The 14,302-nt window shown below is 35.5% G+C and overlaps 1 protein-coding gene across 2 annotated transcripts in view; it reads left to right on the top strand.

Moving 5' to 3' along the window:
- Positions 1 to 14,302, top strand: part of LOC118749236 (ras-related protein Rab-43) — a 299,832-nt gene that overhangs the window by 69,161 nt on the left and 216,369 nt on the right. For both annotated transcript variants that reach the window (XM_036484034.1, XM_036484033.1), the window contains exon 3: positions 11,353 to 11,609. In XM_036484034.1, the coding sequence (XP_036339927.1) occupies positions 11,353 to 11,609 (257 nt within the window). The remainder of the gene's footprint in view (positions 1 to 11,352; positions 11,610 to 14,302) is intronic.

Raw genomic sequence — 14,302 nt, 5'->3', positions numbered from 1 at the left:
AAGTTTCATAAATTGTGAGTATTATCAACGGCCTTGCCACTTTGATAATATTAAAACAATAAATTGGAGTATTTTCCTTCACATATTTATACCAATGTAATAATATTTCAAATCAAAACCCATTATCAGTGCTTGGGATTGTTTTTACTTACGTAGCTCGCACTATTTTTATTAAAAATATATAAAATATAAAGCAGAGACCCAGAATAATAATTATTTTATTGTTGGCTTTTTAAATAGGTCATCAAAATATTCGCAAGAATTATAAGTCTTTTGATAATAATTATGTGTGAGAAATTTTTTTAAGTCATCGATAACTATTGTTTTAAGACTTATATAATAGAAGTCTTTTTAAAATAATTTCCAGCGAGATAAATATTTTTAAGTCTTCAAAGACTTTTATTTTGAGACTTATTTTGAGACATATTTATCTTAATATAATGATTTTTGATTGACTTTTATTCTTTTCTCTTATAATATTTAGTTATGTCTCTGTTATAAAGTATTAAAGATGACCATGGTAATTGTTCTTTTTATTTTATAATAAAAACCACGCGCAATACTGTTATCTTTTAATTTTCTTATTTTGAATACAATCTTCCGATTTAAAAATCTAATTCTAAAGAATATTCTTTGCAAATAAAACCTTTTTATATTTTGGCTCAAATTTAATTTTAATTTCTCATGAGATTTTGCAAAAAAAAAAATATATGCAAAAAACCTGAAGTCGACTTGAACAGACCGCTAAAAAATGAACATATCGTCGTTTAAAGTACAAAGTCTGAAACGTAGTCATCAACCCCATTTACGAAATTATGTAGCCGGCATAATTTGCAAGTCCATTATATTCCACATCTTTGAATGTACTGATAAAATCTTCTGCTTTGAAAAAAAATTTCTTCCAGTGATCAGGTAGCATGAATTTGATGAAAAGTCACAATTTTATTAAAAGTCAAATGGTTAACAACAACTACGAATGTCATTAAATGGAACTACCTTCTTTTTTGTATCATGATTCGAAATACAGAAAACGGCTTTCAAGATAGCCGAAATATAAGGACTTTTGTCTCTCGAAAGACTGAGGTGAGTTGAAAGACAGATGCCAGAATTGGCCTGTTATTGGTCTTGTTTGTCTTTAAGCAAACAATTTAATTTAATTTAAAAAAATTTGTTTCCTTTTTAAAGTAATAAAATCTATAAATCAAAAGAAAAATTGATCAAAAAATTAAAAAAATCAATAAAGATAGGTTATAAAAAATAAATAAAAAAGGAAACAGAAAATGTTCCTGCCTTAGGACTCGATCTCGGATCTCTCGAATGGCACGCCAGTTCTCTGTTCACTCAGCTATTGCGACTGTTGAGGCAGCGCACATACATATTTTTATATTTTATTTCAAACTGAACGAAAAAAGTGAGTGATGCCACAAAAATGAAGGGCCACAACTGGGGCCATACTTAAATTTTTTATTTCATAATTTTTAACTCTGTGAGGAAACATTAATTAACAGATTTACCGATCATTAGTTAAGTGCCCGTTAGAGCTAATTTAAGCAACGTTTCTGAGTGCGGCTGTAAGTCTGTTTCATTCCTCCTGCGGCGTTTATGTATGTTGTGTTCGACTGCTTTCGTCGGTAGTAATGCTGGAATTGGATATTATTGTAAAGCTGGAAGTTGACTTTGTTGTTGACCCGGTAGTGAATTGTGTCGAAATGAAACTGAATCTTGTTGAACAGGAACTGGATCTTGAATCTCAGCTGTCATATTGCTTTCATAAAATGGCATTGTATTTATGTCTTTCCTTGATACGCTCGTTGGGAGTAGCTGGTTTATGAAGGTGTACCCGTCATCTAGTTTTACAACATAATGAAGATACTCCAACTTCCTGATAATTGTACCTAACTTCCATTGCGGTTTGTTGGGAGTGTAATATCGGGCTTGAACCCTATCTCCCACACTTAGTTGTCTAGCGCTCTTAACACCCTGGCAGGATTTCAGGAGCTTGACGGGCCTTAGTGAGTCTAGGCGGCTACGAATTTGTCTATGTAGGTACATCTCTGATGGGCTCTTCCCGTTAATCCAAGGCGTAATGCGGTATTTAAATAAAATTTCTCTCACCTTGTCTGTCATAGATAACAATTCGTTTAACATTGCGGCTAAACTGTTTTTGAGAGTTTGTATGCTCCTCTCCGCCAGCCCGGTTGTGGCTGGCTGGCCTGGCGCTATAAATTTTTGGAAAATACCTGAATTTTGGCAAAATGTTAAAAATTCGTCACTTTTGAAGATCGTTGCATTATCGGATACCATGAGCTCTGGATATCCGTTTCTGGAGAAGATGTCACGAAGATGTTTAAGATGGTGCTTGCTTGCATACGCCAATTTCAGCCCACTAAGATTTTACATCTATTACTACTAGGAAGAAGGGACCTATGGTCCTGCGTAATCAATTTGGAATTGCCTACGGGCTCTTCCCACGGGTGTAACGTAGCTTTACTTGGACTGTTTGTAGTGAAAACACAAGCAGCGCACGCTCGTACATATTGTTCGATATCCTTGCCGATCGATTTCCAATAAACGTATTGCCTGGCAAGTTGTTCCATCTTGGTGATGCCTACATGCGTGTAATGTAGTTCTTGTAAAACGGCTTGTTGAAGTGTCTTCGGAATTACTGCCCGTTGTCCTCTAAATATTACATTTTGATCAATTGTAAATTCAGAATCTTCACATTTGTTATGCTGAAGTCCTCGTAACAGTTTCGAAAGGACTTCATCTTTACTTGTTTCAGTCCGGATTGTTTTCAAGTTTAATTTAGTCGAAGAAATGCGTTCCACTGTTGCGTGGCATATTTGATGCACTTCTTGGTCGATGACATTTATTTCCGTTGTATTTAGTAGCACCGTCGCTCTTGATAAGCAGTCGACGTTGCAATTTTCAGTGGCGGGCTTATGGATGATTTCGTAGTTATGTATATCCGGATAGAAATGCGGCATATCATTGCAGAAGGTGCTGAAGTCATTTGCGGTATTTTCGAGTGCTGATGAAATATCCTTACTAAAAGTTGATTATCCGTTACAACTTTAAATGTTTGTGGCGTACACCGAAAAAGATCGCCAGTGCTTCTCTGTCCAGCAGCGAATAGTTTCAAGCTAGTGGAAGTGGGATTTCCGGGTTATGCAGTGTTAAGACTCTATCGCTGGATATTTCTTGTTTTAATAAACTAAAGGCATTTTGGCATACGCTTGACCATCGAAACCTTTCTCCCTTAATAGTTTTCGTAGCGGGGTTGTAATAGTTGAAATGTTCGGTATAATATGTCACCATGCCAAGGAATCGACTTACCTCTTCAATTGAGTGTGGTTCCAGCATGTTACATGTACATGTACAATTGCGGCCACCTTAGCCGGTGATTTCAACACTTTATTGTGCTGAACAACGTACCCCAAGAACTCGATACTTGTGGAGAAGAATACATTTTGCATAATTTAAATGAAGGTCAAATTTCTGCTTTAGGCACTTTTTTAGGTTATTTTTACATTCTTGTACGGACTCTCCGTGTATCACGATGTCATCAAAATATGATTCAGTTTTGGGTACATCCCGTAGTATGTGGTCAATTATTCGATTAAATTCCGCCGGGGCAGTTTTGATACCAAACGAAAGTCGATTCATCCGGTAAGTTCCCCGATGTGGCGAAATTGTTTGAGTGATGCTTGACTGCTTATCAACTGGAATGTGAAGATATGCCTTATACAGATCGAGCCGACAAAAATACTTCGAATTCCGCAAACTGTTGAGAACCTCATCTATTTTCCGAATTGGGTAGTGTGCATTAATCAAGCGTTTATTCACCCCTACCTTGAAGTCTACGCATAAGCGGACTGCTCCGTCTGCCTTTGGAATTACGACGAGAGGAGAACCCCAGTCGCTGTTTGTAATTTTTCTAATTATGCCCGCTCTTTCTAAATGATAAATTTCCTTGTTAACTCGTTCTGTTAATGTGTGCGGCACCCGTCGCTCCTTCACGTATACCGGCGTTGCACCTTCACGAATCTTGAGCGACACCTCGTAATTTGGCACGCAACCGATTCTTTGTTGGAAGATATTTTGAAATTCAGAAACGATGTCGTCAATGTCGGTAACATTAACTTGTTGCACTTCTGCTATATTAGTTACTTTGGATTCTTCCGGGTCCGCAATGTTTATGAGCAGGTTCCGGATTCACGATCTACCCATTATAGGTGCGCAATTGTCAGGAACCACGTATAGTTCCTCCTTGGCTGACCTGCCGTTGGCTTTTACGTTACCGCATGCTTTCCCATCGGGTCTAAAGGTTGCCTTGGTGTACGTTTTGAATATAAGATTTGTTAGTTTGAGACGATCGCGCAGATTTAGTTTGTTGAAGATGCCTCGTGGCAGGAAAGTAAATCCTGAGCCTGTGTCAACTTCGAATGTTATTGATTGACCTTGTAACGTTGCCGTAATAACGCACTGATCTGGAAACTTGCAGTACATCTCGACGCAAACGTCGTAGTCGATGTTTTGAATCTGATGTACCTTTTTAGTTGACTTACTTTTCCCGAGGCGAGTTGAAATGCAATGTTGACGTGTTCTGATTTGTTACAGTGGGAGCACCACAGGTTCGACTTGATGACGCGGCACTCTTTTGTCATGTGGTTAGACCTCCCACATCGGATGCACAGGCCTTCCATACCCAGTTCTTTGTAATTAAGTTTTAAGGGCTTTGATGATGGGTTGGGGCCTCGATTTAGAGAAATAGAGGTTGCGCCCATCTCTCAGTGAATTTGACAGAATCGTTGTTTTTATGACGTCACACTTGTGCAACTTGTTTACGTTTTCCTTGCAAAATTTTTTCTTCCATTCTTGCTCACGTTTTGCCATTTCTCTTTCGCAATCGCACCAGTGTGACGTCACACAAAAGATATTCACAAAAATCCTCTCTGATGGGCGCAATCTTGTATTCTGTCATTCTTGGGTTGGGGCGTTTCCCTTTCTTGAACTTCGAAATTTTGTTGATATCTGGAGTGCCGCCCTCACTGGTATTTGCCACTCGCGTGTTCAACTCTTTAGCGTTCAACCTAGCGGCTTCAAGGGAAACAGCTTTTGCGACTCTTTCATCAAAAGTTGCTGTACTTGCCTGTATTAGCTGCTCTCTGATGCTGGTGTCCTGGATACCTCGAATTAATTGGGCGCGCAGAAAAATGAATGCCACCGATGACTTGCACGTGCGATTTGAAATAAATTTGCACTCGTTTATTTCAGCTCGTAAGGACTCCACGTACTCAGTTACGGGTTGCCCTTCACGTTGAAATTTTGATAGAAAACGATGTTGTGCAAGTAACAACTTCGCACTAATTCTTCATAGGTTATGTCGCCCGGAGTATTCGGTGCTGTTAATGCCGTAACCGTATTGAAAGCTTTTGCTCCTATTGAGTTCAGCAGAAGTTTTTCACAATATTCTTTATCTGCTTTAATAGTGTTCATTTCGATGTAGTTTTCGAAACGTTAAATATAATTTTTGAAAGATTCCTTCGATTAATCGAACGTATCGAAGTTCGGAACAATGACGGCTGTCGCTGGTGTTGTGCCCGCTGCGTTTGCGTTTGATGTGAGTTTCAGGATTTCACCCAATAATTGCTGTTGCATCGCTAAACATTCCGTAAATTGGGCGCCGCCCATGTTAATGCCGAATTTTCCTTTTACTCGTCGCCAATCTCTTGTAGAAATTAGAAGTGCCTTATTTGTATAAACTTGCTATTCTATTGCAAAAACGGAAACTTCTACACGTCTGTATAATAAAAGTCTAATTCACAAGATAAAAATATTACTCACAGCCAACTTGCTGTTATTACTAATAGCGGGGTTACAATAGATCGATTTACTAATAGCAGGGTTACAATACTTCCTTATCCAACTTAGAAAAGATAAAACAGACTTCGCGATTTTTGTTACCGATGACGTCGATGTGATGGGCACGCGCCAGAAATTACACGGCCTTGTAAAAAATTGTTCCTGCGTGGTTCAGTTCCACAGCTCTTATTATCTTACACCCCTATTCTGCAACTCTGTAAAAATAGTATGCTGCAATCCGAATCGTATTTTCGAATTTTCGAAATTAGTAACAATGCCATGCCTAAAAACGAACGAGTAAACTTTTGTGCGTCATTTTGTACGACAACAATTCTGTGTCGGAGGCGAGATAAAAGATGTATATCGATGTGTGCTTGCATGAAATATTAGTGGCGTTCAATTAAACAGATAAATTTGCCTTTCGTATATACATACGTATATTTGTAACCATTGCTTTATATAAACGAGCAAAAAAGAATCTTTGTTGCCCCTTATCGAGAAACTTGGGTCCGGTTTAGTTATTTGTACAATGATTTTCGGTTGTTGTGTCCACACGCGTAACCCGAATCCAAAAACTTTAACATCACGTCTAATCAAAGGATTACAATTTTATTTAAAATAAATGTATCAAATTTCCGACCACTATTTAATAAATTCGGTTTACACTATGCACTTTTTTGCAAATTTCGACGTGGGTTCTGCGCAAAAATACTAGGGGTATTCTCCAAATCTTGCAAAGCCATTGCACGTAGCACGGATTGCACGGATTGCATAAATTGCAAACACACAACAAGAAAATTCATGGGAAACAACATTTCCTATCGCTGCAAAATATGCAACGTCGAAACCCATGTATATATTTTGCAAAATAGCATAGCAAGATAATAGCGACCCTGTGCTAGTTGTTTTGTTGTTGGAATTGCTACATATTTCTCTCATTCCTCTCATCTCGCTCACTTAATTTTTTTTTGCTGTCTCTTGTTATTGTATTTGATACATAATTTCGCTGCTTGCTCCCCATGCATGCTACCTCTTTGCAATAGGGGTTTCTCGTACTCTTCGAAATTTGGAATAGTATTTTTGCATTTCGTGCAATCCGTGCATCGTGCAAGACTTCGAGAATACCCCTACTGTGGATAGAGTAGTGATATACACAAGAAGTGTTGTATATCTTTGACATCCGGAAGCCCCTATTCTCCGGCAACACACAAAGGAGAATTATACTTAGCAAGGGTTATAATCCCTAAGCGCGGTCGAATGCGGAGGCAAGTGCAACAGGTGGTGGACCTAACAAAGTGCATGTTTTCAATGACTTGGAAGAAGCTGTTATTGAATTAACTGGGCATGAATCACGTAACTTTGAAACGATTGTCGTTCAAACGATACTGACAAAACGATGTCGTCAAAACACTGATTCACGCATTTGTGTTGCTGTTACGTGCTACTGTTACTGTTACGTGAAGCAAAACTGGAATTGAGTGGACCATATCACACATACGATTCAACAATTTTTGGTTTTCATGAAACAAGACAAACTCAGCACGATATCGTCCAGACCAGAAAAGTTTGGTACTTATTCCTTTTATTAGGCTGTCGCTACCTCTGAAAAGGATATGTCGGAAATCACGCTGGTATAGCTTTTGAGTTTTTGAATGATCACTATTCTTAAGGGAAAAATTAAAACTTAATAATAATTGTTATCTTTTGGCGAAAATATTTTCAAACAGGTGGCAACCCTCCTCAAAAATATTTCCATCAGCCATCTTTCTTAAACCTCTTTAATCTGATACCCATATTGTAATATGTCATTTATTTTATCAATGTAATTGAGTTTAAAATTTTCAAGCAACCCTCCAAATTTTTGTGATATAAACAGGGACGATAATTATTAGGAGTAAAATAATTTAAATCAGCACTTGATCATAATTTTCTGATTTTTATTTTTGTCGCTCAGAGATAATCATTATTTTTGAGTTTTATTTCTTCACTCAACGGAAATAATTATCATTTGATTTTTATTTTTTCGATCACAAATAATGATTATTTTATGATTTTAATTTTTTTCGCTCAGAGTTAACCATTATTTTTTAATTTTATTTTTCCACTTAAAATAGTGATTATTTATAAAATTTAAAAGGCAATACAGACGCAATCTATTGAAATGTTGACCTGAAAAGTTTGGTACTTATTACTTTTATTAGACTGTCGCTACCTCTGAAAAGGATATGTGGGAAATCACGTTGGTATAGCTTTTGAGTTTTTTGAATGATCGTTATTCTTAAGGGAAAAAATAAAACTTAATAATATTTATTATCTTTTAGCGAAAAAATAAAAATCATAAAATAATCATTATTTTTTAGCGAAAAAATAAAAATCAAGTAACAATTATTTTTAATCTTTATTGATTAAACTCGAAAAATAAAAATCATTGTAAATTCCAGTAGGATTTACGAACACAGATACGTGAGTATAGTTAAAATTATTTTACGAAGATTACAACTTGCTGATTTTTCTTGGTTGAAATTTATAAGACAGTCATTATTTCCATCCCTAGATATAAATGATCCTGATTATACAGAACAATAAAAAAAATATATTCAAATCGGTTTAGCCGTTCTCGAGTTTGGATGACCGTTACAAGCGAACACGACGTTTTTATATATATAGATTTGTCCGATGACAAAATATGGACATATACACTGCGTTCATTTAAAGCTCTGCGCTTTCTTTCCAGAAAATTTTGGTCGATTTTTAGTCTTTGTTGGTAAAAATGGTAGAAAATATAATATAGCTAAAAAATTGGTAGATCTACCAATAAAGCAGTAAAGTTCCTATACCAATATTTTATTCTGCTTATACTGGTCTATGGGCAAATCTAAAAAATCGGTAACCTTGGTTTTATTTAGCTTTATTTTCACTGTTGGAAACTATATGAAGCTGGTTGCTTTTGGATATAATTCACTGACGTATACTTGAAGCCTCAAACAAAATTTGGATCAATTTGCTGTATAATTTTTTAATTATAGGTGTTTAAATTAAAAAAAAAATAATAATGAAAACAAGTGAATTTTTTATGTAATTTTTTTTTTATGTCATAACTTTTGAAGCACACCATATTCTGATTTAAAATTTAATGGGCATTTAGCACTTATCTGTACACTTCATATGTAGTAGGTACGAAAAGTGTGCATTAAAAATAACGAAATGGCAAGCAACTCGAAGTCTGTAACTCCACATTTCACCATTTTCAAAATTTTCGGTTTGTCGCGTATAGTCCTTATAACGTTACATATACCTGTAAGATGCTTCAAAACAATTTTCTCTAGAAGTGGATAAAAACCCTGATTTAGTACTTTTAATTATGCTCCTTCTTGTAGTCAGAATATTTCGAGCTTGGTATCAAATCAAAATTTTTTCGACAAAGGTTCTGATAGTTGCTCTTACTTAATAGTAGTCTTCTAAATTCAATGGCGTCCCCAGTTTTGCCCGATCGTCTTCACTTTTGGAGATAGCGGTACTTGAAACTTTGCTTAAATTTGAACTATTATATAAAAAAACTCCCTCAGATTTGAAGATATTTTACTCAAATTTTGCACACGATTTTAGTTTAATATTTCCTTCACTATCTCTCATCATCGAAATCGGTTCACTCTAACATCTAGCTCCCATACAACTAATTGTTCAGAGACGTTGTTTTGCGTTATAACTCCTCCAATTAAGCAGGTAAATATTTCTTGTAGGTCCAATTGAACATATAGCACGCATACAATTTATTATTCAGATATGACATTAGAGTTATAGCGCAAAAACACATATCTGAGTAATCAGTTGTATTGGAGCTATATAATAAAGTGAACTCATTTCGATAATTTTAAGGAATAATTAAGGTAATATAAAAAAAACCGTTATGTGCAAAATTCTAGTAAAATAACTACAAAACTGAGGGAGTTATTTATAAAATAGTTAAAATTAAATCAAATTTTCAAATACCGTTATCTCGAAAACCGGAGCCCATCTGGTAAACCGGAGGATGCCATTGAATTTATAACGTCCCAATTAAGTGAGTTCAACTTTCAAAATCTTTGCTCAAAATTTACAACTTGAACAACGTAATTTGAAACCAGCTTATTCTTTTGTTTTCTATTTTATGTTTATTCCTCGTCTAAATTTGAAGCACTTGATGAAAATGAATTACACATATTAATCGATTTATTAAGAGAATACGAATAAAATGATATATAAAACTACGTATGCTCACAAGTTAAAAAAAAAATTTTCTTTTTTTTTCTGAATACACAGTTTTATAGCCCAATAAATTTTAGTCTGATAATGTGCAAGAGTCAAGTAGCTAAAGGTTACCGCTGATTTTTTAGAATTTTTTTCGCCAAAGGCATTGCGGTTTTCTTCCATATACAAATAAATTGAGTTTATTCATTATATGGAAGCCAATGCGACAAAAAAAATTCTAAAAAATTAACGGTAATTCGTAGCCACTTGAAATTTGTACATTATCAGACTAAAATTACAGGGGCTTAAAAACTGTGTACTCAACAAAAGTCTAACACTTCCGAGAAAAAAGTTTGAAATTTAGGTGAAATTTTGTTGCACTTTTTTGAAGTTCTCTACAAATTGTTAAACTTGGGTATATATGGGGTTTGTCTGAGAATGAACTAAATTTTAATTGAAAATTCTTAAAAATAAATAAATAAACATAAGTGGTACACAATATCACTTTGAAATGGCGTGCTATAGATATGACCGATACTGTATACGAAAAAATGCTTAATATAATAAAATAAAATATAATAAAATAGCTTATTTTTAGCGGTGGAAACGTATCCGAATCGACCGAAAATAGTTTTGTTCCACACGCTGTTTCGGTAATTAGAGAGATAAGTTGCTCTTTCACAAGTGTCAAAAATTTGTCAAAACGTGCTAAAGAGACCAGAGCGTGGGGAACGCAAGAAACCACATTTCGTGCCAGGAATCAACAAATCAGCTTAAAACGGTAATTTTATTATAAAATTGTTATGTGTACTTATCTTATACGGCGAATAAAATTAGCAAATAGCTACATATTTTGAAACTTTATTGGTATTTTAAATTTTTGTGTTATATAAAATTTGCTTTCGGATGTAAACAGACAACAGCTGTTATGGCAATTTGAATTTGCACATTTGTGACCGAAAAAAAGTCCGGGCTGTTTCGGGCACGAAGAAGAAGACATTCGCTCTCTATTACCCATTTTTCTAGCGTGAGGAACGTTTTCTGGGCATTTTTTCCCATTTTCGGATACGTTTCCGAAGATTTAGGATGGCTGGGATTTCGCCAAGATAAAAATTCAGTAATCATAGTTTCACAGACAAATGCCAAATATGCAATAATACTATACGCAATAATCAGAACCACCATTCAATAATTAAAACAAAAATATTGTACATTTTTATTCGCCAACCATTATTACTTTTAATATTTTTCCCCCAATAGTCTATGATATAACCAAGCGATCGTCCTTTTCAAATTTACAAAAATGGATTGAAGAAGTACGACGGTACACAGCATCCAACGTATTACTCATTTTAATTGGTAATAAATGCGATTTGGAAGAAGAACGCGAAGTGGACTTCGAAGAAGCAAAGCAAATGTGCCAATATATCCCGGAAATACTTTTCGTAATGGAAACATCAGCGAAACAAAATACAAATGTGGAAGATGCGTTTGTCTGCTTGGCGACTGAGTTAAAGGTAGGCACGCACTATTTATAGGATTACAACACATATTCTCATAAATCTGCATTTTATTGTTTTTTATGAATATATTTGCGGATTGTTGTATAAGGAAATAATTGGCAAAATGAACTCCACCCTTAACTCAAGTTAGCTCTTGTACTCTTAAAAAATGACAGATTTAATTTGGGTTAATTATTTACTCCATCGTAGGTTCGATTTTCGTGAAATCGACGAAAATGCCATCACTAAACCCGAATATCTTTGAAGTTCATAGAGTAAAATTTCAGAATCCGTTCGTAATGAGTTAGGGCTCGGAATCTCATGCACTAAAAAATCGAAAATATGCGCATATAATATGAACTCAAAATTGAAAGATATGCACTCGCACAGGAAGTGTTCGACTGTCTCTTTTGAGCAAGGGTTATCGCAACCACGACAGAACCTTTTGAAGGGCAATCCAATCCTTTCGCCATGTACCTCAACGGGCCAGTGCCGTGTGCATACTGCAGTAAGTTTGTAGGTACCGTCTTTGCTCATTCCTAAGAAAGATTTGGTTTAAAGTGGGTCGTAGAACACCCAGAACTGTCGGGTAATACTGTATGATCCTGTACGGTTCCACCTCTGCTTGGCCTTTCATATTCGCTTGAAGAATCTAGCATAATGGCGAGATCGTTGTGTAAACACCGCTTACAAGCCAAACTAGATGTGTCAGGTTTTTCTAAAACTTTTCAAAAAGAATTCTTCACTCTCATTCCTTTGGCTGCTTCAGAATTTGGGGAGCCTGTAACGTCATCAGCGTTTTTTGATTTTAGTCTTTGTAATTCATTTTGAATACTTTATTCTGTGACTGGTTTGAAAAAATTGCGCTTATAGCGAGCTAAATATACAGGTGGATATGGAAAATACGTCATTATTTTCCAGGACAACAAAGGATTTTGAACAAAATTATGTTTTCAAACTCGTTGCTGCCAACCGAATCGGATCAGAATATTGTTACTTTTTTATAATAATTTGAGTTATTGGAATCAGGTATGATAAAGGTCTCAGATATTTACGTAATTCTTACCTAATTAAAGGTCAGACCTATAGCTTTTTTAATTATTTGAGCATCAGTTCTCTTTATAGCCAAAGGTTGATCATTTCTGCTGGAAATCCCTATTGAAAGAGCTTACGCTTTGACTTAAAAAAAAAAAAAAAACTAACGTAGTTTCACCACAGAAGTTTTCAGCCAAGGATCCAATGTAGATCTGTATGAAAAAAAAAATGCCCGACAAGTAAACAAAATTACTGTTTTTGAAATGTTTGCTTAAAATTAATTCCCCAAAGAGCCCCACTGGAAAAGGTTGAAACAAATATATGTAACATCAAAAACAAATACCGAAAATTTGGTTTAAAATTACAGTGCACACTTTCTTCTTTTATGTCTAGTAGCTTTTTTAAGATTGGTCCAAAAAATTCGTAATAAAGAAATAAGCCAATGCAGGTAATAAAAGCACAGAAAACAAAAAAAAATTATTAAACGGACCATGTTTCCTTTAACGTACGTCAAAGGTCAAGTAGAACTGGGAACTTGTTTGACCGTCCATTGATAGCTCGGTTATATAGCTTAAGAAATAATATGTTTGGAAACACTTTTATCAAAGTTGCTATATATGACATGTGACCAGTTTTGTTGTTGTTGTGCGCGCCCGGATAACACGACCACAATCAAAAATTATTGGCTAGAATCTGTCATTTTGTTTGCCAGATATGCGTTTTGTCGGTGCACTTGAACAACTTTTGCATTCGCAAAAGCTCCCCATTGATTATTGCGAATGTGAATATTAAAATTAATACGAATGGGAATATTCGCAACAACCCTGGTATGTACATACATACATATATTACAAGAGTGACAGAATACAAGATTGCGCCCATCAGAGAGAATTTTTGAGAATAACTTTTGTGTGACGTCTCACTGGTGCAGTTGCGAGAGGGAAATGCCAAAACGTGAGCAAGAATGGGAGAAGAAGAAAAAATGTTGCAAGGCAAACGTAAACAAGTTGCACAAGTGTGACGTCATACAAACAACGATTCTGTCAAATTCACTGAGAGAGGAATAGCGGTACCGTGATGGGCGCAACCTCTATTTCTCTTAATCGTGCATATATTAACATATTTTTGTACATAATCTATTGACATACATTCAAACATTGTGATGGACAAATGATCGACTTGAAAATTATGCCGGCTACATAATTTCTAAAATGGGGTTGATGCCAAGGTTTCTGAACGCATGAAGAAAGTGATAAAATTTGGAACGAATTTCCGTCATCCCTTGTCAAAATAGATCAAAATACATCATACACCCACCCTGTCGGAAACACCTCTCTAAAGTTGGCAGGACAACTTTTTCTCAAAGCAAAAATTCCTATCGCATAATTTGCCGTTAATTATCCGTAAATTATCCGTGAAAAGAATAATTTTGCCGTGGACATATTTTAAAAAATATCGCGTGCCCTGCTAACTTCCACGGAAGTTAGCTTCCGTGGAAGTTAGCAGGGCACCTTCTGAAAACTAATTAAGGAAACCAGCTAATCCCAAACTAACTATTTGATAATTTGCCGTAAATTATCCGTTTTTTATCCGTGAAAAGAATAATTTTTCCGCGGACATATTTCAAAAAATATCGCGTGCCCTGCTAACTTCCCTGGATGTTAGCAGGGCAC

Source organism: Rhagoletis pomonella, unplaced genomic scaffold (genome assembly GCF_013731165.1).
Source record: "Rhagoletis pomonella isolate Grant_MI unplaced genomic scaffold, Rhpom_1.0 Rhpom_scaffold_00014, whole genome shotgun sequence".
NCBI classification, from domain to species: domain Eukaryota; kingdom Metazoa; phylum Arthropoda; class Insecta; order Diptera; family Tephritidae; genus Rhagoletis; species Rhagoletis pomonella.
This window is presented reverse-complemented; position numbering and strand designations above follow the sequence as displayed.